At 45.4% G+C, this 27,516-nt stretch overlaps 1 protein-coding gene and 1 long non-coding RNA gene across 4 annotated transcripts in view; both read left to right on the forward strand.

The window, feature by feature from the left end:
• The window catches only part of LOC103679956, a 106,493-nt gene extending 87,477 nt beyond the window's left edge, over nucleotides 1-19,016 (forward strand). Inside the window, exons 4-5 of the long non-coding RNA XR_005832560.1 lie at nucleotides 11,623-11,679; nucleotides 18,487-19,016. This is a non-coding gene — a long non-coding RNA (uncharacterized LOC103679956). The remainder of the gene's footprint in view (nucleotides 1-11,622; nucleotides 11,680-18,486) is intronic.
• Nucleotides 19,017-19,357: 341 nt separating this feature from the next.
• The window catches only part of CCDC112 (coiled-coil domain containing 112), a 37,511-nt gene continuing 29,352 nt past the window's right edge, over nucleotides 19,358-27,516 (forward strand). Inside the window, exon 1 of one of the 3 annotated variants that reach the window (XM_008709481.2) lies at nucleotides 19,358-22,817. Coding sequence is in view for 2 of the 3 variants with exons in the window: in XM_040622568.1 (XP_040478502.1) it covers nucleotides 26,977-27,093 (117 nt within the window). In the remaining variant the exon portion in view is untranslated. Of the gene's footprint in view, nucleotides 22,818-26,850; nucleotides 27,094-27,516 lie in introns of those variants that run through there. The other 2 variants (XM_040622568.1, XM_040622567.1) reach the window with 2 other exon arrangements.

The following is a 27,516-nucleotide window of genomic DNA, read 5'->3' on the forward strand; positions in this document are numbered from 1 at the left end:
TATGTGGAGGAAAGAACAGAAGCAGAAGAATCCTAGGCTGCTAATACGACCGTTCTTCTGTGCGCTGCCCAGGTGATCACATGTAGCCAGACGCAGGTGTCCTCAGTAACTCAGAGACTGCCTCCCCCCCCCCCCGGGTATCCCTCACATATTATCCCAAAAAGGACACAAAAATGTGGACTGACTTGACACCTCCTCCAAAACACTGTGCCGGTGTGAACACTGTACTGTCGGGTCCATTCCCTTCCCCAGCATTTTATTCTCCTTATCATCCTGCGAGGGAGGCATCTTCCAGATAAAGAAACCACGTCACTCATAAATTTGCAAGTGAAGCCTGGAGGTGACTGGGTCTGGGGCTCGTCCTGGCCCAGCCACACTCACAGTGACCCGGCTGTCAGCTTCTGGAACCACGCTGCGTCGGTGTGAAGCTCAGCTCCGCCATGTGTGAGTTGTGCTGTCCAGGCCCATGACCTCTCTGTGCCACAGATCCCCCTCAACTGTAAATTAAGGGCGATAGGAACAACCAGGGCTACGTAAATCACTTAGTCAGGAGTCGACAAGCTATCCAGCCCGCTGCCTGTTTTGGGAAATTGAGTTTTATTGGAACAGACCCACACTTATTCCTTACGTGTTCTCTGTGGCTGCTTTCTCACTCTAACAGCAACATTGAGCCGTTGTGACAGAGATCATGGCCCCCAGAGCCCAGGACATTTGCTAGCTGGTCCTTCCCGGAAGAAGTTTGTCATCACCTGATTTAGTTGAATATGTGACAGAAGTTAAGTGCTATTATCCCTGTTGCTATTAACAGTTACACTGAAGGCTTGGAGAACAGACTCCCCCACCCAGTGAGGGCCCGGCACAGTTCATACTCCAAGTGATGTGTGTTCCGATCATAATTCACTTACAGTTCCAGTCGGCCACGTCTTAGGCCTGTGTCACGAGGGCAGCCTCCTGTTAGAACAGGTCTCTCCTTACTCAGAAAACTGCAGTCACTTTAGTTAATCTTTGGGCTTTTTGGTTCTTGGGGTTTTTTGGTCAAAAAATCTTGGTTTGGGGCATAGTTGCAGCATGACTTTTCCAGGTCACACCAAACAACGCATTTGCAAGAGAGCATGAAAGAGTGGACTGCTTCACCCCTCACCCCCGCCATGCTGGGTCCCCATGGTCACGTTCTCTGGGGAGGGGAAGCATCATTACCTAAAAGGCCCTGCTGTTTCTGGAGGACAGGTCTAAAGCTGAGGAAGAATAAAGGGGAGGGGTCATAAACTCATCTGGATTTGCAACAGATGGAAAATAAAACTCGGAATCCTGTCCCTGGCCCGGGTGGATCTCCTGGCTGAGTTTGCATCAGCCCCATTCACAAGGCCAAAACAGATCTACTCTTCCCAGGGCCTGCAGAGTGAGCTATGAAAGCACAGGTCAGATTATGTCCCTCCGTTGAGTAAACCCCCTGAGTCACCCACTGACTTCTCATTGTAGCCTATGATCCAAATTCCATGACCCTGCTCCGTCTCCTTCTCTGACCTTAGTCTGCCATGCCTCACTCCCCTGGGCTGACCACGGAGGCCTTCTTTGGTTGCTAACCCTTGTGCCTGCTTTGCACCCTCTCCTCCCTGGTTCCTGCTCATGTTTTGGGTCTCAGCCCCAGCCAACTTTCTCTGCAGATCACCCACTCACATTTTCCAGCATTTCTTCCTGTTTGACGTCATTCGTCACCCTCATCACCAGCCGAAAGGATCTTGTTGATTTGCTTGCTGACTCGATGACAGTCTGTTTTCCTGCACTAGCATGTAAGCTATGGGAGAGGCAGGAATTTCTCATAAAATCGACACTTGATAAATAGTTGTTCAGTGAATGAATGAACTGGCAGGGTTTTTAACCCCACAGCTTAAAAAAAAAAAAAAAAAAAAAAAACCTGGCCGAGGTGGAAGATAAGAACGCTTCAGGGAACATTCATTTAGGTCAAGGAGCAGTGTGTGGTTGGAGTGCAATCAAGGGACAGAAGACTCTGTCGGACAGAACTATTTGGAATGTGCTTTCGAAATGCCTTCTTCTGATACATGCACCCTCTCTCCTGCCGTTCAGGCAGCGTACTTGGAAAGTCTGTGGGAATGTGTTTTAACCAGCAGTTACACTCCTTCTTGTTAATCTTCCTCAAACTGCCCGTGAAACCAGCAGACAGATGCATTTGCCCTGAGCACTGAGTCCCCTAAATGCCTGCAAGTCATCGTTCCCTTCAGTGTCTGTGGGACTGTGGTCAAAAAGTCAAGTCCCTCCTTCAGAAGAACGCAAATAACTTCTGAACACTCTTTGCACTTTTTGTTTACGGCTCCATTTCCTGTATTTTTAAAAAATATGTAAAGTTGCGGCACTTGGGTGGCTCATTCCATTAAGCGTCTGCCTTCTGCTCAGGTCATGATCCTGGGGTCCTGAGATTGAGTCCCGCATCGGGCTCCCTGCTCAGCGGGGAGCCTGCTTCTCCCTCTGCCTGCTGCTTCCCCTGCTTGTGTTCTCTCTCTCTCTGTCTCTGTCAAATAAATAAATAAAATCTTTTAAAAATATATGTAAACGTATTAACATATAAAAAAGACCGTCAAGGAAAATAACCTTGCACCTGAGAGTAGTTCTTCAATATTTTCACAAAAACTAAAAGTAGGCTTATTGTAGGGAAGAAATTGTAGGGAAGAAATCATTAGCCCTTGGAAAACCATCTAACAGAACTCTATTTTTTAAAAGTTTTATTTATTTAAGTAATTTCTTTTTTTTTTTTTTAAGATTTTATTTATTTATTCGACAGAGATAGAGACAGCCAGCGAGAGAGGGAACACAAGCAGGGGGAGTGGGAGAGGAAGAAGCAGGCTCATAGTGGAAGAGCCTGATGTGGGGCTCGATCCCATAACGCTGGGATCACGCCCTGAGCCGAAGGCAGACGCTTAACCGCTGTGCCACCCAGGCGCCCCTATTTAAGTAATTTCTACACTGAACGTGGGGCTCAAACTCATGACCCTGAGATCAAGAGTTGCACGCTCTTCCAACATAGCCAGCCAGGCCCCCTCCAGAGTTTTTTTTCACTAGTACTAAAATTAGACAACCATTCCACACTCTAGAATGAGAGATCTAAACAGCTCCTTAAATTACCTACACTAAGGCAAACTAGGGCTGCCATGAAAACAGGTGTCAGGCCCTTCAGGATCCACTCTGAGGACCAAGCATGTCCAGTGCTTTGGTCAACAGTACGTGGGAATCATTCTGAAAATATTTAAATCAACATACAACATAAAATGCACAGGTCCATACATGTGGAAAGCTCTAGATGCACTTCAGAAATGAAAGGAAGGGGAGAATTTAAGATAATTCATTGAATTTAGAGAAAAAATGCATTTTGATGCAAGACGCTTCTAAATACCAACCTTCTTTTCTAACTCAGACATTGTTTTTTTAGTTGTGCAGTAAAAACCTTGCTGCTTCATTCATTCATTCAACAATGACTTTTTTAAAAATTATTTATTTTTAAAATAAAAGAGAGAAAGAGTGGCAGTGCTCAGGAGGGGGCCCGACTGGGGGCTTGATCTCAAGACCCTGGGATCATGTCCCGAGCCAGAGGCAGAGCTGAGCCACCCGGGTGCCCCTACGAATGACTTCTTAACTACCAATTACGTACCAGGTGAAATTCCAGGCTCTCCTAGAACTTACGTACTAGCAAAGCGAGACAGGCAGTTATCAAATAGGCAAAAAAAAAAAAAATTCCAGATTTTAAAATGGAAGTTCTGAATGTCAAGCAAAATATCTGAAAGAACTATAGTCTTGACTAATCTTTAATATTCTTCAGGTAAATTATTTAAGCTCTATCTGGACAGACCTAGGGAATATTAACTCTGGTGAGAATTCTGAATTTCACACGGATGCAGATTTGAGTGAGAATTTCAAAGTGGGACAGATGAGATGTGTGTCTTCTGGGAGGATTACATTTTTATTGCACCGGAAGGATTGGGCTCAGATTTTATGGAAGCAAATTAAATGTGGGGCATTTGTTCCCAACATGGAACGAAAAGTATTTTCTAAATGGAGTTTATCACATAAAATGGCTTTTTATGTATTTGGTGCATCAGAAAGATTAGTGTTTCGTGGAGCGGGACATTTTGTGTTCTCTATGGAGTGCACACGGAAGGAGAGCCCACCTGTACAGGAAAATGTGGGGACTTGTTTGCAGATTGCTTGGTCTCTGGTAGGTGTGGGGACCTTATTTATAACCTGACCTCACTTAAACCATGGATATGGGAAACAAGGGGGTGGTAACCAGATGGAGAGGGCTTGGGGAGCAGGCAGAATAAGCGAAGGTTATTCTGGATGGTTCAAACCATCCAGTTATAAAGTAAACAAGGCATGGGGATGAAAAATACAGCCTAGGGAATATAGTCAATAATATCGTAATAACTTTGTAAGGTGACAGATATCGACTACACGTATCATGGAGATCATTTTATAATGTGCAAAAATATTGAATCATTATGATGGGCACCTGAAACTAATAGGATGTTATATGTTGATTATACTTCAACTAAAAAAAATTTAATGTATTTATTTCAGAGAGAGAGGACACACGTGCATGAGTAGGGGGAGGGGAAGAGGGCGAGGGAGAGAGAATCTCAAGCAGACTCCCTGCTGAGCACAGAGCCCGATGCGGGGCTCGATCTCGCGACCCTGAGATCACGACCTGAGCCGAAATCAAGAGTTGGCTGCTTAACTGACTAAGTCATCCAGGCACCCCAATAAAAAATTTTTTAATACATAAATAAACCTGACAAACAACCCAACAAGGCAGGTAGGGAAACAGAGGGAAACAGTTAAGCAATTTGCCCACCGTTTGCCACAGCTAGGAGGTCAGCCAGTTTAGACCCGACTCTGGGGTCCATAAACAATCAACCACTTTCCTGGGGTCTGTGTCTCGGTTGAGAAATGTCCATTACACTTGAATCTGAATCAAGGGGGTGTTATGGTTCATTTGAGTGTTTCTCTAAAGCAAAGTGCTCAGACCCCCTGGACAAAACTCTAGGGCATTCGGAGGGCTTGTTTTGACAATGTCCAGCAAAGGTGTTTGGTCCTCATGCCTTAGCTCCTCACTGTGGGTCTTAATGTAAATGACGCGTTGCCATCGAAGAATGCTTTCTGCATCAGGGCAGCCTTCTGGGCAGAGGTATGAGGCATTGACACGAAGGATTTTTCTTTCTTAAAAGATTTCATGCATTTATTAGCACGAGAGAGCACAAGCATGGGAGTAGCAGGCAGAAGGAGAGGGAGAAGCCGGTTGCCCGATGATCTGGGAGCCCGACGTGTGGCTTGATCCCAGGACTCTGGGATCATGACCTGAGCCAAAATTAAGAGTCGGGCGCTTAACCAGCTGAGCCACCCAGGCGCCCTACACTAAGGATTACTTCTGAAACATTTCAAATAAACAGAAGAGTATAGAAAATAATATGACAGATGCCTGTGTGACCACCTCCAGGATTAAGGAGATGCTAAGTCCTGGGGAGAGTGGGTGCGTTCTTATCCAGTCCTAAGATCTCCTTCTCTGTGAAGGATGCCGAGTGACTGGCCCACTCCTAGTGTCTTGCGGATGCCTGTTGCTCCGGCTCATGGGAGATGGAGGGTCTGCCTTCACTGGCAGGCTTGCGAATGGGAACTACTCATGGTGAGGGTTGTTCCTTGCTCCCTCCTTCCTCTTGAAAGCAGGCTTTGCCCTCCGAGAGCAGAAGCTCTCCATTGCTTTCTGCCATGTAACAAGCCAAGTTTCGAAGGCGCCCATGTGGAGGGCCCTTTGGGGTCCATCCCTGTTGGTAACTGGATCAGCACTTCTATTTCTGGGGCTCGGTATTTAGAATTCCAGAATTCCACATTTCCATCATCTGTTTAATTTAGTCGTAAATGTGATCTTTTGTTATGGATCCGTCTGACTCTTCACCTTTCTTTTATTTGACTCAGAACTTTGGTGGGAAGAGGGGTGCTGTTTGAGGGACCCCTCAAACTGCAGCATTAGAATCTAACTGTGCTAAGAGCCCACCTTCCTAAAATGAGTAACAGTTACAGGGACACCTGGGCGGTTCAGTTCGTTGAGCATCCGACCCTTGATTTCCACTCAGGTCATGGACTCAGGGTCCTGGGATCGAGACCCGCGTTGGGCTCCTCGCTCAGTGGAAAGGCTCCTGGAGATGCTCCCTCTCCCTCTGCCCTCCCCCCCCCATATAAACAAATAAATCTTTTACAAAATGAAAAACGATTACAGTTACAGATAAGCTCCCTGCCCACCTCATTTGCCTTTGCTTCTTTCCCTGGTGCTGACCACTAACCGGAATGCTCCCTTCCCATACATGTTTTTGGTACTTTTGCTATATTGGCATATGTCTGTAAACAATATTATGTTGTTTCATGTGCTTTAAAATTTTATAAGACAATAAAGATGATATCGTCGTGTGTACAATTCTTTTGTGACTTGCCTTTTCCAGTCATTATTGTTTTTTGAAATTTTTCCCTGTCGTTATACATGGAGACCTCTCCGTTTCTGACCACTCTGTCCTGTTTCACTGTAAGAGTAAGCTGAAGTTGTGTTTTCCCGTTTATTTTCGTCAGAGTGAACAAGTTTGTTCTAATATGAAGATCTTTTTTTTTTTTTAAAGATTTTATTTATTTATTAGAGATAGAGACAGCCAGCGAGAGAGGGAACACAAGCAGGGGGAGTGGGAGAGGAAGAAGCAGGCTCCCAGCGGAGGAGCCTGATGTGGGGCTCGATCCCGGAACGCCGGATCACGCCCTGAGCCGAAGGCAGACGCCCAACCGCTGTGCCACCCAGGCGCCCCTTAATATGAAGATCTGATTGGCTTCATTAATTGATTCAGGAGTCAGCCAATAGCGGGGAGGCCCTGAACGACGCCATCATTGATACTCACGTGTGTTCCCGAGCACAGGCGTTACACTAAGGCAGGTACCCAGCACATGCTGGATGGTATAACAGACACACCCTAAAATCTCGATGATGTAACATAAGGAAAGTTTATTTCTTGCTTATGTGAAGTCCCAGGTACGAGGTGGGAGTGAGGAACGGAGGAGAGAGCTCTGTTCCAACAGAACCGTGTCGAGACCAGGCTGAAGGACGTTCTGCCTCGGTTGGAAATCAGCCTGTTTGTCAGCGTCCAGCGAGAAGACGGAGGAAGGGGAAGAGTGGGGAGGGTACACCAGCTCTTTAGTTTCTTTGGTCCAGATAATACACACCTGACTTCTACTTACCTTCCACTGGGGAGAACCAGTGCCCCTGCCTACAAGCTGGCCAGAGAATATTGTTGACCCACCGCCTACCGAGAATGGTGTTTCAAATGAAGGATTCGAATCCAATGCAAGTAACTTAGTAACTGTCATTTGCAATTAAGGGAAAAGGGAAGGCACATATGACAAGACCTACCCTCTATTTTTCCTAAGTTAAGTCGGCTCGGTCTGGTTTTGGCCCAACACACTGAGGATATGATCCACTCCATTAAAGAACAGCCACTCCTCCTGAAAGTGATTCTCGGCTCGGGGCTACACATCCCGCCGGACCAAGACAAGTAGCCTTGAACTTGTTCAACGGGCCGCAGGCAAAGGGGAATGGAGGAGCAGAATATTCCCAGAAATGTGATCACAGAATGGTTTCCTTTAGGGAAGCACCTCTTTATGAATTTATGAAACATACTCTTGCAAGAATGATTCACTTGTATCCCCTCTTGTGACCAGTTTAGTTTAGTTTTGTTTTTTTTAAATAGGTCTATGTGTTCTGTTTGGGGCAGAGTTCTCTGGCATAGGGCCATCTGGCCAGCTAATGCATTAAAATATTTCTGAGTTGGGGTACCTATTTGGCTCAGTTGGTTGAGCATTGGACTGTTTTTTTTTTTTAAGACAGAAAAGAGACAGTAAAGTTTTATTGCCTACAATAAATTTGATACATTTGGCAAAGCAGAAGTTTAACTGCTTTGGTATTACAAATTTCAATATTTTAAAGAGAAAATTTTAACCTGTACCATCAAAAAAATAGCTGTTTGTTAAGTTTATTTTTCTGTTTTGTTAGTCACCATAGAGTACATCCCTAGTTTTTGATGTCGTGTTCTATGATTCGTCGTTTGCATATAACACCCAGTGCTCCATGCAATACGTGCCCTCCTTAATGCCCATCACCGGGCTAACCCTTTCCCCACCCCCTCCCTTCTGAGACCCTCAGTTTGTATCCTGGAGTCTATAGTCTCTCATGGTTCATCTCCCCCTCTGTTCCCCCCCCTTCATTTTTCCCTTCCTTCTCCTAATGATCTCCCTCCTATTCCTTATGTTCCACAAATAAGTGACACCATATGAAAATTGTCTTTCTCTGCTTGACTTATTTCACTTAGCATAAGCAGGAGAGCAGCCAACTACATAAGCCAACTCTTAACCAGGATAAAGAGACATATAGATAATAATACGTTAATAGTAGCGGACCTCAACACTCCACTCTCAGCAATAGATAGATCATCTAAGCAGAAAATCAACAAAGAAACAAGAGCTTTGAATGACACACTGGACCGAAAGGACCTCATAAATATATACAAAACATTCCACCCCAAAACAACAGAATACTCATTCTTTTCAAACGCACATGGAACTTTCTCCAGAATAGACCATATCCTGGGTCACAAAACAGGTCTCAACCGATACCAAAAGATTGAGATTATTCCCCCCATATTCTCAGACCACACTGCTTTGAAACTGGAAGTCAATCACAAAGAAAAATTTGGAGGAAACTCAAACACTTGGAAGCTAAGGACCATCCTGCTTAAGAATGTTTGGGTAGGGGCGCCTGGGTGGCACAGCGGTTAAGCGTCTGCCTTCGGCTCAGGGCGTGATCCCGGCGTTATGGGATCGAGCCCCACATCAGGCTCCTCCGCTATGAGCCTGCTTCTTCCTCTCCCACTCCCCCTGCTTGTGTTCCCTCTCTCGCTGGCTGTCTCTATCTCTGTCGAATAAATAAATAAAATCTTTAAAAAAAAAAAAAAGAATGGGTAAACCAGGGACTTAAAGAAGAACTTAAGCAATTTATGGAAACCAATGAGAATGAAAACACATCGGTCCAAACCCTATGGGATACTGCAAAGGCAGTCCTAAGGGGGAAATACATAGCCATCCAAGCCTCACTCAAAAGAATAGAAAAATCTTAAGTACAGACCCTATACTCACACCTGAAACAACTGGAGATGGAACAAAAAAATTGGTCTAAGCCATGCAAGAAAAGAGAACTAATTAAGATTAGAGTAGAGATCAATGAATTAGAAACCAGAAATACAGTAGAGCAGATCAACGAAGCTAGAAGCTGGTTCTTTGAAAGAATTAATAAGATCGATAAACCACTGACCAGACTTATCCAAAAGAAAAGAGAAAGGACCCAAGTTAATAAAATTATGAATGAAAGGGAAGAGATCATGACTAACACCAAGGAAATAGAAACAATGATTAGAAACTATTATCAACAACTATATGCCAATAAATTAAGCAACGTGGAAGAAAAGGATGCCTTCCTGGAAACCTATAAATTACCAAGACTGAAGCAGGAAGAGATTGACAACTTAAATAGGCCAATATCCAGTAATGAGGTTGAAGCAGTGATCAAAAACCTCCCAAAAAACAAGAGCCCGGGACCTGATAGATTCCCTGGGGAATTCTACCAAACATTCAAAGAAGAAATAATACCTATTTTCCTGAAGCTGTTTCAAAAAATAGAAACAGCAGGAAAACTTCCAAACTCGTTCTATGAGGCCAGCATTACCTTGATTCCAAAACCAGGGAAAGACCCCATCATAAAGGAGAATTACAGACCAATATCCCTGATGAATATGGACGCCAAAATTCTCAACAAGATCCTAGCTAATAGGATCCAACAGTACATTAAAAGGATTATCCATCACGACCAAGTGGGATTCATCCCGGGGATGCAAGGGTGGTTCAACATTCACAAATCGATCAGTGTGATAGATCACATTAATAAGAGAAGAGACAAGAACCATATGATCCTCTCAATTGATGCAGAAAAAGCATTTGACAAAATACAGCATGTTTTCCTGATTAAAACCCTTCCGAGTGTAGGGAAAGAGGGTACATTCCTCAATTTCATAAAAACCATCTATGAAAAGCCCACAGTGAATATCATTCCCAATGGGGAAAAGCTGAGAGCCTTTCCCTTAAGATCAGGAACACGACAAGGATGCCCACTCTCGCCATTATTGTTCAACATAGTACTAGAAGTCCTTGCAACAGCAATCAGACAATGAAAAAGAATAAAAGGTATCCAGGTTGGCAAAGAAGAAGTCAAACTCTCTCTTTGCAGATGACATGATACTTTATGGGGAAAACCCAAAAGACTCCACCCCAAAATTACTAGAGTTCATATGGCATTCAGTAAGGTGGCGGGATACGACATCAGGAAGCACTGGACTCTTGATTTCAGCTCAGGTCATGATCTCAGGGTCATGAGATTGAGCCCCAGGGAAGGCTTTGCCCTCATCGGGGAGTCTACAAGAGAGTCTGTCCCTCTCCTTCCCCCTCTGCCCCTACTCTCTCCCAGTCCCCGCTCATGCGCACACACTTTCTCTCTCAAAATAATAAAATAAGATAAAATAATAAAAATAAATTTAAAAGTGTCTGAGTAGTCTGACCTAAACCTAGTAGAGTACTCTGTTTCTTTGCCGTCCTAACCTGAAGGGTAACATAGGAGAACCACAGGAAGGAGAGTGGTGATAGTATCCTTTGGTGATTCTTTTTTTTTTTTTTTTTTAAGATTTTATTTATTTATTTGACAGAGATAGAGACAGCCAGCGAGAGAGGGAACACAAGCAGGGGGAGTAGGAGAGGAAGAAGCAGGCTCATAGTGGAGGATCCTGATGTGGGGCTCGATCCCGTAACGCCGGGATCACGCCCTGAGCCGAAGGCAGACGCTCAACCGCTCTGCCACCCAGGCGCCCCTCCTCTGGTGATTCTGATACACACCCCCACCTAACACCCACACTCACTCACTCAGCCATCGTTGGGGAATCAATGGCTCTAAATCAAAGATGGCTGGCGGCCATTGGCCATGATAACCTTCCACTCAAGAGGGAGTAAATTTCACCATATTCTTCCTAATGGGCTAGAAGGAAAGAAATCACCACAACAGTTTTAATAATTTGTGATCCTAGTACAATACAGCTGGGATGTAAGTGGTTACTTTAAGGAGTTATGCTCTCCAAGGATTCCAGTGGGTTTTGCCTTACATTTTTGTTTTTCCCATAACTTACTAATCAACCTTATCAAAAGGAAATTCGTGACATAGCTCAACGCTAAGAGACCAGGGAACAAACTTAGGGCCGGAAATAGTGACCTGGTTTCGCTAGATATTGCAGGAAAATTACAGATTTATAGGTCACTGTTTTTTTTTTTCCTACCAGAAGTGTCTAACTAAATTAGATGATAGCCTGCAGGTCCTTCACCTGTCTCTCATACAAATAAAATTTCCCAAGAGTGCCCTTTCGGCCCTACACGTTGGATGACTGACACAAAGATATTTCAGCCGGGATAAATTACCTTGTTTGTCTGTTTCAGGAGAAACTCGGTTGTCTCGAGTTGGGGGGTGATATGAAAATCCGCTTAAAGCCAAAGGTGAGTGATAAAATGCAATAGTCTCGAAAAGGATCCTTCTGCCTCTGAGACCCCAGAAGCCTATGATTGTAGCATGTGGAATGGAAATCACTGAGAACTGCTCCCTGCAGACGAGCAGATCGAGGATGAGAGGGCTGTCAGAACTGGAAGACAACCTCAGACTTATTTTTAGGTTCCGTGAATCTTTTGAGGTTCTCGATTTCAGAAACAAAACCCGCTGTAGCTAGTTGAAGCAGAAAACAAAATTTGTGACAGGCTTAAAGTAGTTGTCAGGATCTCAGTGAGGGCCATAGACTCAGCCCCGGGTGCTCCGAGACTGGGAGCCACGTGCACGTTACACGGCAGGATGGCTCCGAGGGACACCCCACTGTCCCAGGGCAGGGACAGCCCAGCTCTCACCCCCCGTGGAGGACGCTAGAAGCTATAGCTGGAACCTCTGGCCGTGGTCCCCGGAGGCAGCTGCCTCTCCCTCTCCCTCTCCCTCTCCCTGCCACGATGGCTTCTGCATATAGGTCCCCGTGAGGTGGGTCTGATTGGCAGAACCTGGACCCTCCATCCTCAGATCGAAGATGTCAAGAGGGCTTCCAACTTCTTTGGAGAGCAAACGCTCTGAAATTAGGACATTCTCCAAATATAAAATGGGCTGAAAAGCAATGGGTGGCCAGAAACAAAAAAACCAACCAACCAAACAAAAACACTAAAAAAACCATAAAGCCGTGATAAATGCTCACTTTGGTGAAGTAGTATCACTCCGGCTTCTGCTAGGTGCCTGGAGAGGCTGAGGCACGCCTTGCCGGGAGAGTTAATGACCCACGGGGCAGACTCTCGACCCACGGGACATAGGCAATGGGAAAGAGCCGGCAGAGAAGTTCCTTTCCCTTCCTGTCTCCTGAGGGGCTGCCTGGAGATGCAGTAGTTTCTTTGGTCTTGCTGAGCCCATCCCAGATGGAGCATTCACCTCGCGCAACCAGTCAGAGGCTGACTCCAGCCTCTCTCGCATTTGCCCCGGACTCATTCCCTTGTCTCTCACTCTGGCTTCCCTGGGCTTGCACCTCCCTACAAAGGGGCAGCTCGTAAGCTTTCCCCTTAGGCTTTGGTTTCCCGGGGAACCCGCGCTACTAGAGCGGCTTACTGCAGGTGCAACGCATTGTCCCTACTCCTAGCTGGGCCTCCATGACCAGCTTCCATTACTTTCCTAGGAAACTGACAATAGACGCTCATGCTGATGTATATACCCCAGCCTTCGCCATAGCTGTCGCTCATGCCAGAGGCTTCTCTTCTGCTGTCTCTCATTTAGTGTTGCCTTCTGTGCAAAAAGAGAAATTCCCATTGGGAGATTGGGGTTGGGAGCGTGGGGATGGAGGAATTCGCTTGCCAACTCTCTCAGGGTCCCTGAGAGTCTCCCAGCTTGTGGTCGAAATAGCCTCATGCTTGGTGAGAGCCATGCCGACTTTCTTTAGGTTCCCAAAACCAACCTCTGTGCCCTTCCTCAAGTTGTTCTCTAAAAAGCTCTGCTTCCTCTTCTCTTATTTCTATGACTAAATGCTTCTTGTCCTTGAAAACAAAGCCGGGGTGTGTCCCCCCCCCCTTAGGGAAGCGCTCCCGAAGACCCCCAGCCACGACTCTAATTTCTGTTGAGCTGTGTAATCCTCTAACGCACTGTTTGGCGTATTGATGTGGGCCATAGCGGACTTCAGTGATGGGTCTACTGGCCTGTCTGCCCTCAAAGATGGCCAGCTTCTTGGGGCCAGGACCCTCTCTCATTTGGCTTTGCAGCCCCAGGGTCAAGCAGCGTAACAGGCAGAGAATGGCTATTCAGGAAAAAGCTATTGAATGAATGCCTACAGTTGGTGGGATAACTGACTGAGTAGTCCCAATCCGGGTCCCCATGCGACATCATGGTGGTGCCTGGAAAAATCCCTTTTCTGAGCCCACCTCCCGGTGGAAGAGCTGCTCCACCCTTCCACCCAGCTGTGAAATAGTCATACTGCACTGTTATGTACTCATTCATTTATTCATGGATCCATCTAGCAGCATCGACGCTAACAGTGGGTCTCTACCAGGCCTAGCATTGCAACAGCACAGAGCAAAGATCATCCCTCCCAGACCTTGCGCTCCAATGGGGGAGGGGCACAAACATTGTAATGCGGATTCAGTAATTCTTTCCTTCAACTAGTATTTATTAAGTGCTGTTGATTAAACTCCACTGTGGCCAACGAGGCGGAGATACAAGGGTGCCCCATGGAGGAGCTTCCCCTGTAGACCTTATCATCACACAGAGAGATCATGACCCATGGTGGCATCTGTTTTGAAGGAAAAGCAGATTGGAGGGACCCCAAATCCAAATGGTGCTGGAGGTAGCCAAAGAAGGCTCCCTTGGGAGCTGACCCTCAAGCTGTGTCCAGAAGATTCATGACTAATAAGATAAAGGGAGGGTGGGAGGCTCATTCCAGACTGAGCCCCTAACATAGGCAAAGGGATGCTGGCACATTCTGGGATCTGAAAGACGCCCAGGGCAGTGGGAGAGCCAGCAGGGCAAGAGAGGGAAGCAGGAAAGGTGGCCAGATCATGCCAGGTTTGACAGGTCACGGAAGGAGCGTGGTCACACACAGAAGAAAATAAGATTACAGTGGGGCGCCTGGGTGGCACAGCGGTTAGGCATCTGCCTTCGGCTCAGGGCGTGATCCCGGCGTTGTGGGATCGAGCCCCACGTCAGGCTCCTCCGCTATGAGCCTGCTTCTTCCTCTCCCACTCCCCCTGCTTGTGTTCCCTCTCTCGCTGGCTGTCTCTATCTCTGTCGAATAAATAAATAAAATCTTTAAAAGAAAAAAAGAAAATAAGATTACAGAAAAGGGACTGGGGTTGTCGGTAAAAATTAGTTCACGAACATTGAAGTTACTTGTCTCTATTCTTTGGTTTTACCTTCTGGTGTAAGTAGGTGAGTTTTTGGTTTTTTTAGATCATATGGAAATTGGTAGCATTAAAAACTATTGCAGTGACTTCCACTAAAAAGAACTCTTAGATTGAGTATAACATTTGGGAAACTGAAATCTATTTAGGTGAAACGTCAGTTGACTATATTTGAGAGTCTGAATACATGTGAATGTTTTTACTTATCTGCCACGTTTCCACTGGCATGCACCTTCCTACAAGGAGATTCTAATTCTCATGCCTAAAAGATGAAAATATTTTTCTTTTGCAAATAATCAAGCGAAGACTCTTGCTTACTGTTTCTCGGGTGACATCTGGTGGTTAAAAACTGAAATGCAGTTTTATGTAGTTAAAAAAAGTGAGGTTCTCAAATTCTTTTATTTTTAATTTTTAAAATTTTTTATTATGTTCCGTTAGCCACTATATAATACATCATTAGTTTTTGATGTAGTGTTCAATGATTCATGAGTTACAGAGGTTCTCAAATTCTTTGAGTAGGAAATCATTAAAGAATTTGAGTTGAATTGGTTGAAGATTAATTTTTGCTTAAATTTTTGGCATTGTGTGATCCAGAGCGAGTAGGCGTTATGGTATGAGATGTGATGGAAGGATCGGTAGTGCTCCACTGGATCTGGTAGGCTTTCAGCCCTTCTCAAGCCCAACAATTAATAGCTAGATTTGCTTTTGTGTTTGCTTTCCAAAAGCACTCGAAAGAGAGGCGCAACGAGCCAACCGGCTGCACCCAACTGCTTCCAACAGAGTGAATTATGTGGACTCATTCTTGCATTCCTAAGGAGGAAAAAATATCTATTTTTCTCTTAATTCTTCTAAGGTACCTCTGGATTCCGTTCACTAAAACTTTGCTAAACATTTTTTGCAACAGTGTTGATAACTGATTTTCATCAGCAGTTTTCTTTGCGCTCTTGTTGTCAGTTTTTGGTAACAAGCGTATGGTACTTTTACTACTAGAATTTGGAAGCTTGTCTCTTTTGTCTCTGTTCCGGAACAATTTAAAAAGCATCAGAACCCTACTTGTTTCCTAAGATTTGGTTCAGATTAGCCTGTGAAGTCCTCTGGGCCTGCTGTTCTTTGGGAGTCTACCAATTTAACATTTTTTTCCCTTTTTCTTAGTTTTTTCATAGTTAACGTTCAGATGTTTCTCTTACCAATTTTAGTAAATTGTATTTTCTTAGAAAAATTATTCATTTCATCTGGATTTTCAAATTTATTTGCAGGCAATTGAGCAAAATCGTCTCCTATGATTCTTTTACTTTCCTTTGCATTTTATATTACGTATATTTGTGCTTTCTTAATTCCTAATCAGGTTAGCTAGTAGTTTACCTATCTTAATTGGTTAAATTTTTTTTTAAGATTTTATTTATTTATTTGAGAGAGGAAGACAGAGATAGCCAGGGAGAGCACAAGCGGGGAGGAGAGGGAGAAGCAGGCTCCCTGCTGAGAAGGGAGGACCCTGGGATCATGACCTGAGCTGAAGACAGCCACTTAACCAACTGAGCCACCCAGGCACCCCTTTATTGGTTAAATTTATTCATTGAGATCATTTCTCCATTTTAAATTGTATTGTTTTCTGCTTTCACATTTCTCAGTTCATTTTTTCCTTCTTTCCTTGTTTGGCTGTTGATTTTTCCCCTGTCTTCTTGGTTCATTAGTTTACTTTTATTCTTTCTTATTTATTAATATAACTTTTGGCACCGCGAATTTGCTTCTGAGGATTGCTCTAGCTGTATTCCACGGAGACTAATATGTAGCGTCACCAGAATTTTAGTTTCGATGTCCTCTTTGGCTCTAGAGTTTTAGGAGAGTTTTAAAGTTTCACATAACAGGGTCTTTTTGTCTTCTCAATCCATTTTCTTAGTGCTCAGAGAATTATATCTGTGTTCTTTCTGCTTTTTTGGCATTTATTGAGGTTTTTGTGGCCTAAATATATGGTCAGTTTTTGTGAATGTTTCATGAGCGCTAAAAAAAGAAAGTGTTGTCAGGGCGCCTGGGTGGCTCAGCTGGTTAAGCATCTGACTTCAGCTCAGGTCCCGGGATTGAGCCCTGCGTTGGGCTCCCCGCTTAACAGGGAGTCTGCTTCTCCCTCTCCCTCTGCCTCTCCCCCCATTTGCAGGTGCATGCACTCTCTCTCCCTCTCTGAAATAAGTAAATAAATAAAATCTTGTTTTTTTAAAGAAAATTTTCCTTTTTTTCTTTCTTTGTCTTTTGATTCTACCAAGGTTTCCACCAGCTACTTCACAGATCCATATAACACCCTCTGAGCAGTGTCTCATTACAACCTATTTTCTTGCCCAAATCGGGGTGGGATGTCCACTTCCATGTATTTCCCTGTCCTTGGCACCTGGGCTTGGTGTCTACAGTCTCGCCTTGATAATGGCCCTGACGTTTATAGGTTCTCCTTCCAGCGTGAGCAAGCCCTAAAATGCTTCTGTCAACCAAATTTACTTTTTGTGATATTTTTTAGATACCAGTTAATGGTCAACTGACAGTATCAGGGTTATCTCAGCCTGTGTGTAATAAAAATCCAAAAAAAAAAGCAATGGTATTTAAAAAAAAAAAAAAAGCCATGGTTTTAAAAATACACGATTGGGGCGCCTGGGTGGCGCAGTCGTTGAGCATCTGCCTTCGGCTCAGGGCGTGATCCCGGTGTTCCGGGATCGAGCCCCACATCAGGCTCCTCTGCTGGAAGCCTGCTTCTCCCTCTCCCACTCCCCCTGCTTGTGTTCCCTCTCGCTGGCTGTCTGTCTCTGTTAAATAAATAAAAAAAAAGTACATGATTGTTTTTCTCAAATAAAAAGAAGCCTAGTATACCTGCTCAAATTAATACATGATAATTATAAAAAAATTTCCAACATTACGGAAGTCCCAACCACTACTTGATGCTCACTTTATTATTTTCTTGGTGTACAATTTCTTAACTTCTACACTTATGTATAGGGAGATGCTTTTTATTGAAAATTCTCAAGCAAGAGTAAATACTTATGTGAAAAGTTATCTCATTCCTATGCGCTAGAGGTTTCTGGAAAATTTCCTGTAAGTCCAAGGAAATATAGAGATGAGACACGAGTGTCATTTTCTATCAACCTGTAAAACAATGACCCTGCAATAACATTTTCTGAAATCCATTTTTTCCCCCCAAGTGATAAGTTTATGATCATCCCATGGGTTGAAATTCTCAGGGACAAGTGTTCTTTGGAGACTGAGTGTTGCGACCATCGAACTATCTAGCAACCACCTGGAATATTTTTCATTTCCGCAAGGCTGGTGTGAGGGATGCCAGCCTAGGACTGCCCGCAGGAGAATCAGCAACCGCCCTTCAAACCCGACCAATGATCTTCTCTATTGTCTACCGGCTGCCAGAAAAAAACCGATCTTCAAAAGGAGAAAAATAGCCTTGGAGGTTCTTGAGGTTGAGGAAATTAAGTATTAATTGTAAAGTCGGGTCCAGGTTTTGTGGTCGGCTCTACCGTATTCAAGCCAAATTGTCTTTAAAAGTTTGTTAGCTGGGGCACCTGGGTGGCTCCGTCGGTTAAGTGTCTGCCTTCGGCTCAGGTCATGATCCCAGGGTCCTGGGATCGAGCCCCACCTCAGGCTCCTTGCTCGGCGGGGGAGTCTGCCTCTCCCTCTCCCCCCTGCCCCTCCCCCTGCCCCTCCCCCCTGCTCGTGCTTGTGTTCTCTCTCTCTCTCAAAGATAAATAAAGAAAAAAATTATTTAAAAAAGTTTGTTAACTAAGGTTCCCCACCTTAATTTATTTTTGTACACCAAGGGGTAGCGATGGGGTTAATGAGAGTGTTTGGCACACAACAGGCGATCAAAAAGAGATTATTTTTTGAATACCTGTTTACACTTCCATGCAGACCTGCCCGCAGGGGGCCTTCACAGCCCTACCTGAAGCAAAGGCTGACTGGTTTGGCGGCTCTCATTGCTGTGACTGGTTAGCGGTAAGTCTTCTGGGGCCATCCTCGGGGAGCTGACTGACTGCTGGAGAGTATCTGGCAGCGAACCCTAACCTTACCCGGAAGTGAAAGAAGAGCTGGAAGACTGAGGACCCTTTATATTACCGTTTCTTTTTAGTTTCCAGAAATCCAGGTAAGATTAAACAATTGAACGTTTTGTATGGAAATAGTCATTTAAAGGTCAACTGTTTGTGTTTGAGAAAGAAAATAGTGGAACGTGTCATCACCCCATGTGCAAATAGTATTGGTTCGCTCTTATTCTGATTTTAGAAGTCAATATGGAGCAACTTTCTAGCATCCCCGTCAATTTATGCTGGTGGATTCTATAGGGTACCCTAACACTATCCCTTGTTAGTGTATTTATGACAGTAATACAATTATTTTGTTAATAATGATGCCTTTTTTGGGGATGCCTGGGTGGCTTAGTCGGTTAAGTGTCTGCCTTCAGGTCAGGTTGTGATCTCAGGGTCCTGGGATCGAGCCCTGTGTCGGGCTCCCTGCTCAGTGGGGAGCCTGCTTCTCCCTCTGCCTGCTGCTCCCCCTGCTTGTGCCCTCTCTCTCTCTGACAAATAAACAAATACAATCTTTTTTTTAAAAAAAGGTGGTATAAGAAAAGTTCAGTATCTAACAGATTCTTCAGCTTTAAGAGCACAAATATTTTTTTTTAACTTTTAAAAAATAATGAAGCCTTTTTAAAAAAAAGATTTTATTTATTTGAGAGAGAGAAAGAGAACAGGAGGGGGGAGGGGCAGAGGGACGAGGAGACTCCCTGCTGAGCAGAGAGCCTGACAAAAACAGGACGACTGGGCAGAGTGGGGGCTTGATTCCAGGACCCTGAGATCATGACCTGAGCCGAAGGCAGAAGCCCATGAGAGTGCCCCATGAAGTCTTTTTCGAAAGAGCGAATCAGTGCCTGGATATAAGAATGTATTTGATTTTGCTTAAGTCTCTGAATCAGTTCCACGCATGAAATCTTTCATAACTGTTTCACCATCTGTTCACTTTGCAGCAGTGATCTTCAAGGCAGTAGTAAAACAAAAAATTTGCCTTAAAACAATACACTTGCAAATCACTAGCTGTAACGCCATGTAACTGGTTTGTTAATCAAGCTGAACTTGGTTAGTTGTAATTGGAAAATAGCCTCTTTTTTTTCCTTAGGGTATTAGAGCAATCTCATCTTCTGGTATTAAAATATCAATGTTGCCTAAATCAATACTATCATATGTCCAGTTTATTGCATCTCCTGACCCAGAATCAGTAAGCAGCAGTGGAAAACGGAGGCCCGTTCTCTCCCCCTTTTCATTGCCCTTGTCTGCTCCTAGCAGCTCCTGCTGCTACTGGATACCTCAGAGTCAAGGTGAATTGGAGGAGCGAATGGAAAGTTGGGAATTGGTGACAGTAAATATTGAGTATCTTTTTCAAAAAATGACAGTGAATACCAGAAATATAAGATTGCAACTTGGCTCCCATGTTGTCGCAAAGCGGAGTTCAATTATAGGCTACGTGCAAGAGACATACCTATGCAAAGTGATTTTTAGGGGCACCTGGGTGGCTCAGTCATTAAGCGTCTGCCTTGGGCTCAGGTCATGATCCCAGGGTCCTGGGGTTGAGCCCCACACCCAGCTCCCAGCGGGGAGTCTGCCCCTCCCCCCTGCTCATGCGTGCTTGCATGCGTGTGTGCCCACGCTCACTCTGTCTCTCTCTCTCTCTCAAATAAATAAATCAATAAAATCCTTAGGAAAAAAAGAAAGATTTTTTAAAAAATAAAGAGGACTGGATTCACTGTCATGCTCCTTTTGCACTTTGCCTCTGTAGCAGACATTGCAGCCGTCGCACCTCTGAGTTAGCGCATCTACACTGACAGCTTCCCACTCGTGCCCACGCCCTTCTGCTTCTTGCTCAGTGGCTTTCTCTGAGAGCTTGTTTAGTCCGTGTGTGTGGCAGCCTCTATACGCTGGAATTTAATGCCTGCAGAGAAGTCTTCAACCAGGGAGTTTGGGGATCTGTTAGATAGATATGTCAGCTTCTCCATCCCTTGGTGGAGCCGTTGTGAGGAATGTTCTGTGAGCTTCTTTAGGAGGTCCCTAGGTAGAACGAGTCCATGAGTCCACAGCAATAACCACTAAAGCCTCTTTATAGGCTTTCCTCCCTTCCCTCCCCGTCTCCATTCCCTCACTTGGCTTCTTGAGACCACCTCCCAAATAAGCCCCCTCCGCGACTCAAGTCCTTGACTCATGATCTGATTTCAGGGGAACCTAAACTTGCAGTCTTCTTCCTTCTTCCTAGTTGGAATATAAGCCTGAGAATTAGAAGGGAAGGTATACCATGATCTCTATTTGCAGATAATATAATAGCATAAGTGGAAACCTAAGAGAAGCACTCTAAAAATAGTACCAAAACTAAGAGTTGATTAAAGTAGCAATATAAAAAACTAACAAGAATCTATTATCTTCATATATTCAGAGAATACCTAGTGAGATGATATGAAGGGAGGGGAAATCACACTTATAGTTGCAATGAAAAACTTAGGAATAAGCTTAAAGGAAAATATTTACTCTTCAAAGATGTGAAAGTAGACATGAACAAATGTAAAGGCATACCTTGTTCATGGATAGATAACTTCATATCGTACATGTTAATTCTTCCCAAGTTAATAAATTTAATGTAATTCCAATAAATACCTGGACTTACTTCCCCCCAAAGTAGACTATTAATTCTAAATGAGAGGAACTAAACCTATAAGATATGAAAACATTTTATAAAGACTCTATAATTTTAAAAGTGTATATTCATTGGTACGTAAATAGACAGAGAATGACAGAATAGAAAATTCAGTATAGGAGTGCCTGGGTGGCTGAGTAGAAAATTCAGAATAGGAGCACCTGTGTGGCTGAGTCAGTTCAGGGTCCAACTCTTGATTTAGGCTCAGGTCCTGAACTTAGGGTCATGAGGTTGGGGCCTGTATCAGGTGCTAGGCTCAGCAGGTGGGAGGGGGGAGTTTGCTGGAGATTCTCTCCCTCCTCCTCTGCCCCTCCCTCTACTTGTGCTCTCTCTCTCTCTCTCTCTCTCAGATAAATAAATCTTCAAAAAAAAAAGAAAGAAAGAAAGAAAATTCAGAATAGGACAATTATATGTGAAAAGTTAAGTGACACCTAAAATCAGTGGTGAAAATATACTGTTTTTAATAAATGTAGTTGGCATAACTAGATGGCCATTTGGGAAAAAGCAAAATTGGATCCATAGCTCACACTGGATATCAAAATGAAATCCAAATAATCCAGATATCTACATGTAAGAAGTGAAACCACACAAGAAAACAAGAAATCATTCCTTTACAAACTTGGAGTGAAAAAAGCTTTCCCAGTTTTCCAACTATGATTATAAATCCAGAAGCATCAAAGACAATTCAAAAATATTGACAAATTTGACTACTTAAAAATAAAAAGAACTTTTTCAAAGCAAAAAAAAAAAAGCAAAAGTCACAAAATAAATTAAAAACCTAGAAGAATATATTTGCCATTTATATCACAAAATTCTATCAGAATCACCTAATTGAAAAAGAGCTCTTTAAAAAATGGAAAGAGGAGCCCAAATACCAATGGGGAGAGAATGTGAACAGAGAGTTCAAAGGAAAGGAAAGTTGATGTCCTTCCACTTGTGGAAGAAGGCTGACCTTCACTCGTAAGAGAAAAGCATATTAAAATTACTGAGAGATACAATTTTCCCCCTACTCAGATTGTCAAAATTCCAAAGAGTTGAAAAAATAACTGTGATAAAGTGTTAAAGAAATGGGCGTCCTCAGGCTTTGCTAGTGGGAGTGCAAAATAATTCAACTGCTGTGGGAAGGAATTTAGCAACACCTGACTGTGTTGTGTTTGCATTCATGTTTTGACTTAGCAGTTCCACTACAGATACGCTTCCCCGATATGAAATACTGATGAATCATTACTTTTAACAGCGAAAGATTGGAAATAACCTGTCCATCTATCCGTAGAGGACTGGTTGAATAAAACAATGGAGTACGATGCCGCCATTAAAAAAAAAAAAAAAAAGAGGGACTTCAAGTGAGTTCCAGGAGATGTTGTTGGGTGGAAAGCGTAAGGTGTAGAGCATTACACGTAATATGTGTTACGCGGTGAATTGCGTCCTCCAAAGAGACGCTGAAGTGCGAACGCCGAGTACCTGTGAATGTGAACTCATTTGGAAATGGGATCTTTGCAGTTGTAGTCGAGGTAAGGTCCTACTGGATTAGGATGAACCCTAATCCAGTGACTGCTTATAAAGAGGAAAATTTGAACACAGAGAGACGTCGCACGGCGGGGGTGCGGGGGTGGGGAAGCCCATGCAAAGACAGAGACTGAAGTCAGGCTTCCACAAGCCAAGGAATACAGCAGGTTGCTGCTAGGAGCGAGCCATGGGACCCCTATCCCCTCTGAGCCCCAAGAAGATACTTCCAGCCTCCTGAACTGTGAGGGAATAAATTGCTAGAGTTACAAACCACCTGGTGTGTGATACTTTGTCAAGGCAGCCCCAAGACGCTAATACAATGTGCTACCTATTTTTGTGAGAAAAAAGGAAAAATAAGAATACCTATAGGAGCACGTGGGTGGCTCACTCAGTTGAGCGCCCGACTCTTGGTTTTGGCTCATATCGTGATGTCAGGGGTCATGGGATCGAGCCCCACTCAGGTCGGGCTCCATGCTCAGCAGGGAGTCTGCTTGAAGAGTCTCTCCTTCTGCCCCTCCCCCCCAATAAATTTTTTTAAAAAGAGTACATATATTAGATTATACATATACTTACATATATCTTATGTATAAATGTATATATCTATATCTGTATATAAACTGATTTTTACAAAAAGAAACTGAAAAGTTGAGCCAGAAATTAATAAAAATGGTTACACGTAGAGGATCATTTGAAATGGCACAGAGAGACTTCTTTAAACAGACCTGGTTGTATTGTTTTGACTTTATGTATGGGACACACGTTTTACATCTTTTTTTTAAAAAGTAAACCAGAAAGAAAATAAAAAAGAGGAAGCCCTGAAACTGAACACAAACACAATCGAAAGAACCCAACTGCATACAAACTGATTCCGTAACCACAGAGAGAAAAGACAGATTTCACAAAACTGTCAAACACAGTAAGTACTCTTGATGGGCTTTCTAGTGCAGGACATAGTCTAAGGTCAAAAAGAACACGAAAATGTTACTGTCCACTACTGTTAGTGGACCTATTGGAAAATAATTTGAACGTACGCAGTTGTTGCAAGAAAACACAAAGAAGGACTATGTTAATAGCGTAAGGAGCCAAGATTTTCAGCGCAAGAGAAAAGAAATGCAAATACAGAAGAGGTTAAGGAAAGACAAACCTCTGATGTTAAATTAGAATTGGTACAAAATGTAAGAAATGAAACCGTATGATACGAATCTGTTTTGTAGCTCTGATCACTGAAAAGGCGCCTGGACGTGAGGACCCAGGCAGCTGCCTAATCTCATTGCAGAGGTCTGCTCTGGTTTTCTGTTTGTGAGATTCTTAACCACTTCGTGGAATTTTCCATTGTAATCAATTGCTGAAAGCCTTAAACAGCAGGCATCCTCCTTATGCGTGCATTCTCTTAAAGTATCCATTCCGGTGATGCCCCTTGTAGAGACCCCTGAGCTGAAGTTGTTGATTGACTGATTTCCCCCGAGGCTGCCAGATTTTTCTAGACTAACAGTTACAGGAGCCTGATATAGCAACAGACCTCATTTTGGACAATATGGCGCGTCTATAAATTAGAGAGGCTTTACCTTCGCAATACACCCAAGCTGCCTACTTCCTCCTACTTAGCGGGAAGAGGAGACCAGGCCGTCTTCTCTCTCCACATCTACCAATGACCTTGGGCTGCAACTCTGCAGTCAGGAAGAGCCCACGTCCACCTGTCCCCTTGTGTCCTGGACTCCAGGCTACAGACCCCCTCCACTAGTCCTCACCTTGGAACACGACACAGCAAAGATCACACACCTTCCAGCGACCATCTCATTTTTCTGATCACCTGTACCGCAAGATCATGGAATCCCTGTCATGTCTATTCCTTACCTGCAGTATCTCCTCAGCCCTCCCAGCGAGGCTTTGGTCCTCACCATCCTACTGGCAGCATTCTTGTTGCGGTGGCCACGGCTTCCCTGTTGCCAAACTCAACCAGCATTTCTGTTTTCATCTCACTCAGGCTCCGAGCGGCAGACCACACAGGGTCTGTGATCATTCTCTCTTCAAAACACTTTTTTCTTCCATAGACTTCTGGTTTTCCTCCCTTCTCTCGGATCCCTCCTTCTGAGTCTCCCTCCTCCTCATCTTGTCCGTGGTCATCTATGTTGGAAAGCCCTAGGACTCAATTCTCAGACTTCAATTTATCGTCCGCCTGTGTGAGCTCATTCAGAGTTATGTAAAATATTTTCCACATGCAGGGACGCCTGGGTGGCTCAGTCTGCTAAGCAGCTGACTCTTGATTTTGGCTCAGGACATGAACTTGGGGTATGAGATCAAGCCCCAGGTAGGGCAGGGAGTCTGCTGTAGGTCTCCGTCACCCCCTCCCCCCACTCTCACTCTCTGTGTGTGTCTCTCTCATATAAATAAATCTTTAAAAATGAAATATTTTCTACACACAGAGGAAGACCAAAATCACATCTGTAGCTCCAGTGTCTCTCCGGGTTCCAGAAGCATTTTATCCAGCTCCCTGTTTAACTTCCCTGCCAGGATAGTCTCTGGAGTCAGGCTGCCTAGGTTTGTATCCATATCTCTGAAAAGGAGATTAATGGTAGTACCTGCTTCCCTGCGTTACTTAGAACAGTGCAAGCACAAAATAAGAGCTCAGTAAATACCCTATTTGTTTACTTATTCAAATTCCCTAAAAGTTAGAAGGAACTGTGTGTGTGTCCCTGCATGCGCCCGCGTGTCTAACTCTACAATGAATTCTAAAGGCCTAGAACAGTGCCTGGCATCTAGTAGGAGCTGGATATTGATTGAATGAGTGAAGGGATGAAGGACTGAATCCATTTCTTTAGAGGAGGAAAAGGCGGTGCGTCCGGGAACCAGGCGAACTGCCGCTGGTTGCCTGTGCTTGAACTGCAGGAAACTTCTATGGCTTTTTTCCAACCCCCCCGACACAGTATCTTTGAAATCTCTCTTCTTCTTGACCAAGTGTGGCATTTCTGCCTGTGGTATCTGACAGTGTGGGGCATGCCCTGCTTCGTTTCATTGAAAGTGTGAAATAGAGTTAATCGTTCAAACCCATAAATAAATGCTTTTCCATTTAGACTCAGTTTCGCCAGCGCTTAGTAGAAACCTAGAAAGAAGTTCTATTATGTAAAATATCTTTATGTATCTATAGATAGAGCTACATCCATATATGACACAAATACATTTGACAGGAAAAGGTGGGTAGGGGACCGGAGGTGAATGAGGGGTTTAGAAAGATGTTGCTGAATAAGCGTAGACAAGTGCATGGGAAAAGTTTGCACAAACCCGCAGCAGCACAGAGCGAGGCTCTGGCGGTTCGCCCCGCCCCGCACCCCGGCCCCGCCCTTTACTGTACCCGGGCCGCGCCCTGCCCGCGCTCCGGCCCCGCTCAGTCCGCATTCCGGCCCCGCCCCGCATCCCGCCTGGGCCCCGCCCCACACTGCTCCTAGGCTCAGCTGCGTCCTGCGCTCCGGCCCCGCCGCACATCTTGGCCCCGCCCCTCCCTGACCCACCCTGCACTCAGGCCCTGCCCCACACCTCGACCCCGCCTGCGCTACCGCCTCGCCCTGAACCCCAGACCCGCTCCTTGCTCCAGCCCCACTTAGCCCTGTGGCCCTGCCTCTCATCCCCGCAGAGTCTCGCCCTATCTCTCGGCCCACCTTGCACTTCGGCCTTACACCGCCCCGACCCCGCCCCACGTCGGCCCCGCACCACACTTCGGCCCCGCCCCACATCTTGGCCCTGACCCACCCTCCTCACAGACCCTGCCCCACGTCTCTACCCCGCCTGCGCTCCCGCCTCGCCCTGAGCCCCCACCCCGCCCCTGCTCCTGCCCCGCTCAGCATTCCGGTCCTGCTTTGCATCCCGGCAGAGCCCCGCCCTATCCCCCCGACCCCGCCCTGTATGCCGGCAGAGCCCCGCCCTGCCCGCCCTGAACTCCGGCTCGGCGGCGCCCGGCAACCTGGCAGAGCCCCGCCCTGAACTCCGGCCCCGCCCTACGCCCCGGCCCCGCCCCGCATCTCGGCCCCGCCCTGCGCCTTGGCTCTGTTGTGCTTTGCGTCCCGTGGAGCTTCACCGTGCAGGGAACGGTCTGCAGGACCAGGAGCTCCCGCGGCCGGAACCCCCTGGCCCCGGGTGGCCGCTGCGGCCCGAGCGGCTTGGCGAGGAAAGATGGCCGCCCTGACGACGGTCGTGGTGGCGGCGGCGGCCACCGCGGTAGCCGGGGCTGTGGCGGGGGCGGGCGCGGCCAGCGGGAGCGGAGTGGGAGCAGCGCAGGTGCCGCAACAGGTAAATGGAGAACGGCCAGAAGCCTCTCTGGCGGCGGGCGTGGGCCTGAGGGGATGTGGGTGTCGGGGGCGGGACGGGGTCCCTGCCCTCGCTGAGCAGGTGTCCTCTGCAGCGCGGTTCCGGAGGCGGGAGGCGCGACGTTAGCCTCCCTTTGCTCGCGGCCTGGCCCACGCCGGGCGTTGTGCTTTGTTGGCTTGTGCGTTTAACTGCTTTTACAGAGCCGCCTCCATGTGGTTTTGGAATCGAGGGAAGATATGGGTGGAAACCCTGGCTCTGCCGCTTCTTAGCCTTGTGATGAGAACATACCATTTCCGCGACTCGGTGCCTTCTCCAAAAACTGGATCTGGTAACTGCACCTTACCGAGCAGGGGTCCTTCTGTCTGGGAAGGCCCTGGCACAGCGCTTGGTTGGAGAGAGATTCGG

Source organism: Ursus maritimus, unplaced genomic scaffold (genome assembly GCF_017311325.1).
Source record: "Ursus maritimus isolate PB19 unplaced genomic scaffold, ASM1731132v1 scaffold_5, whole genome shotgun sequence".
Lineage (NCBI taxonomy): Eukaryota > Metazoa > Chordata > Mammalia > Carnivora > Ursidae > Ursus > Ursus maritimus.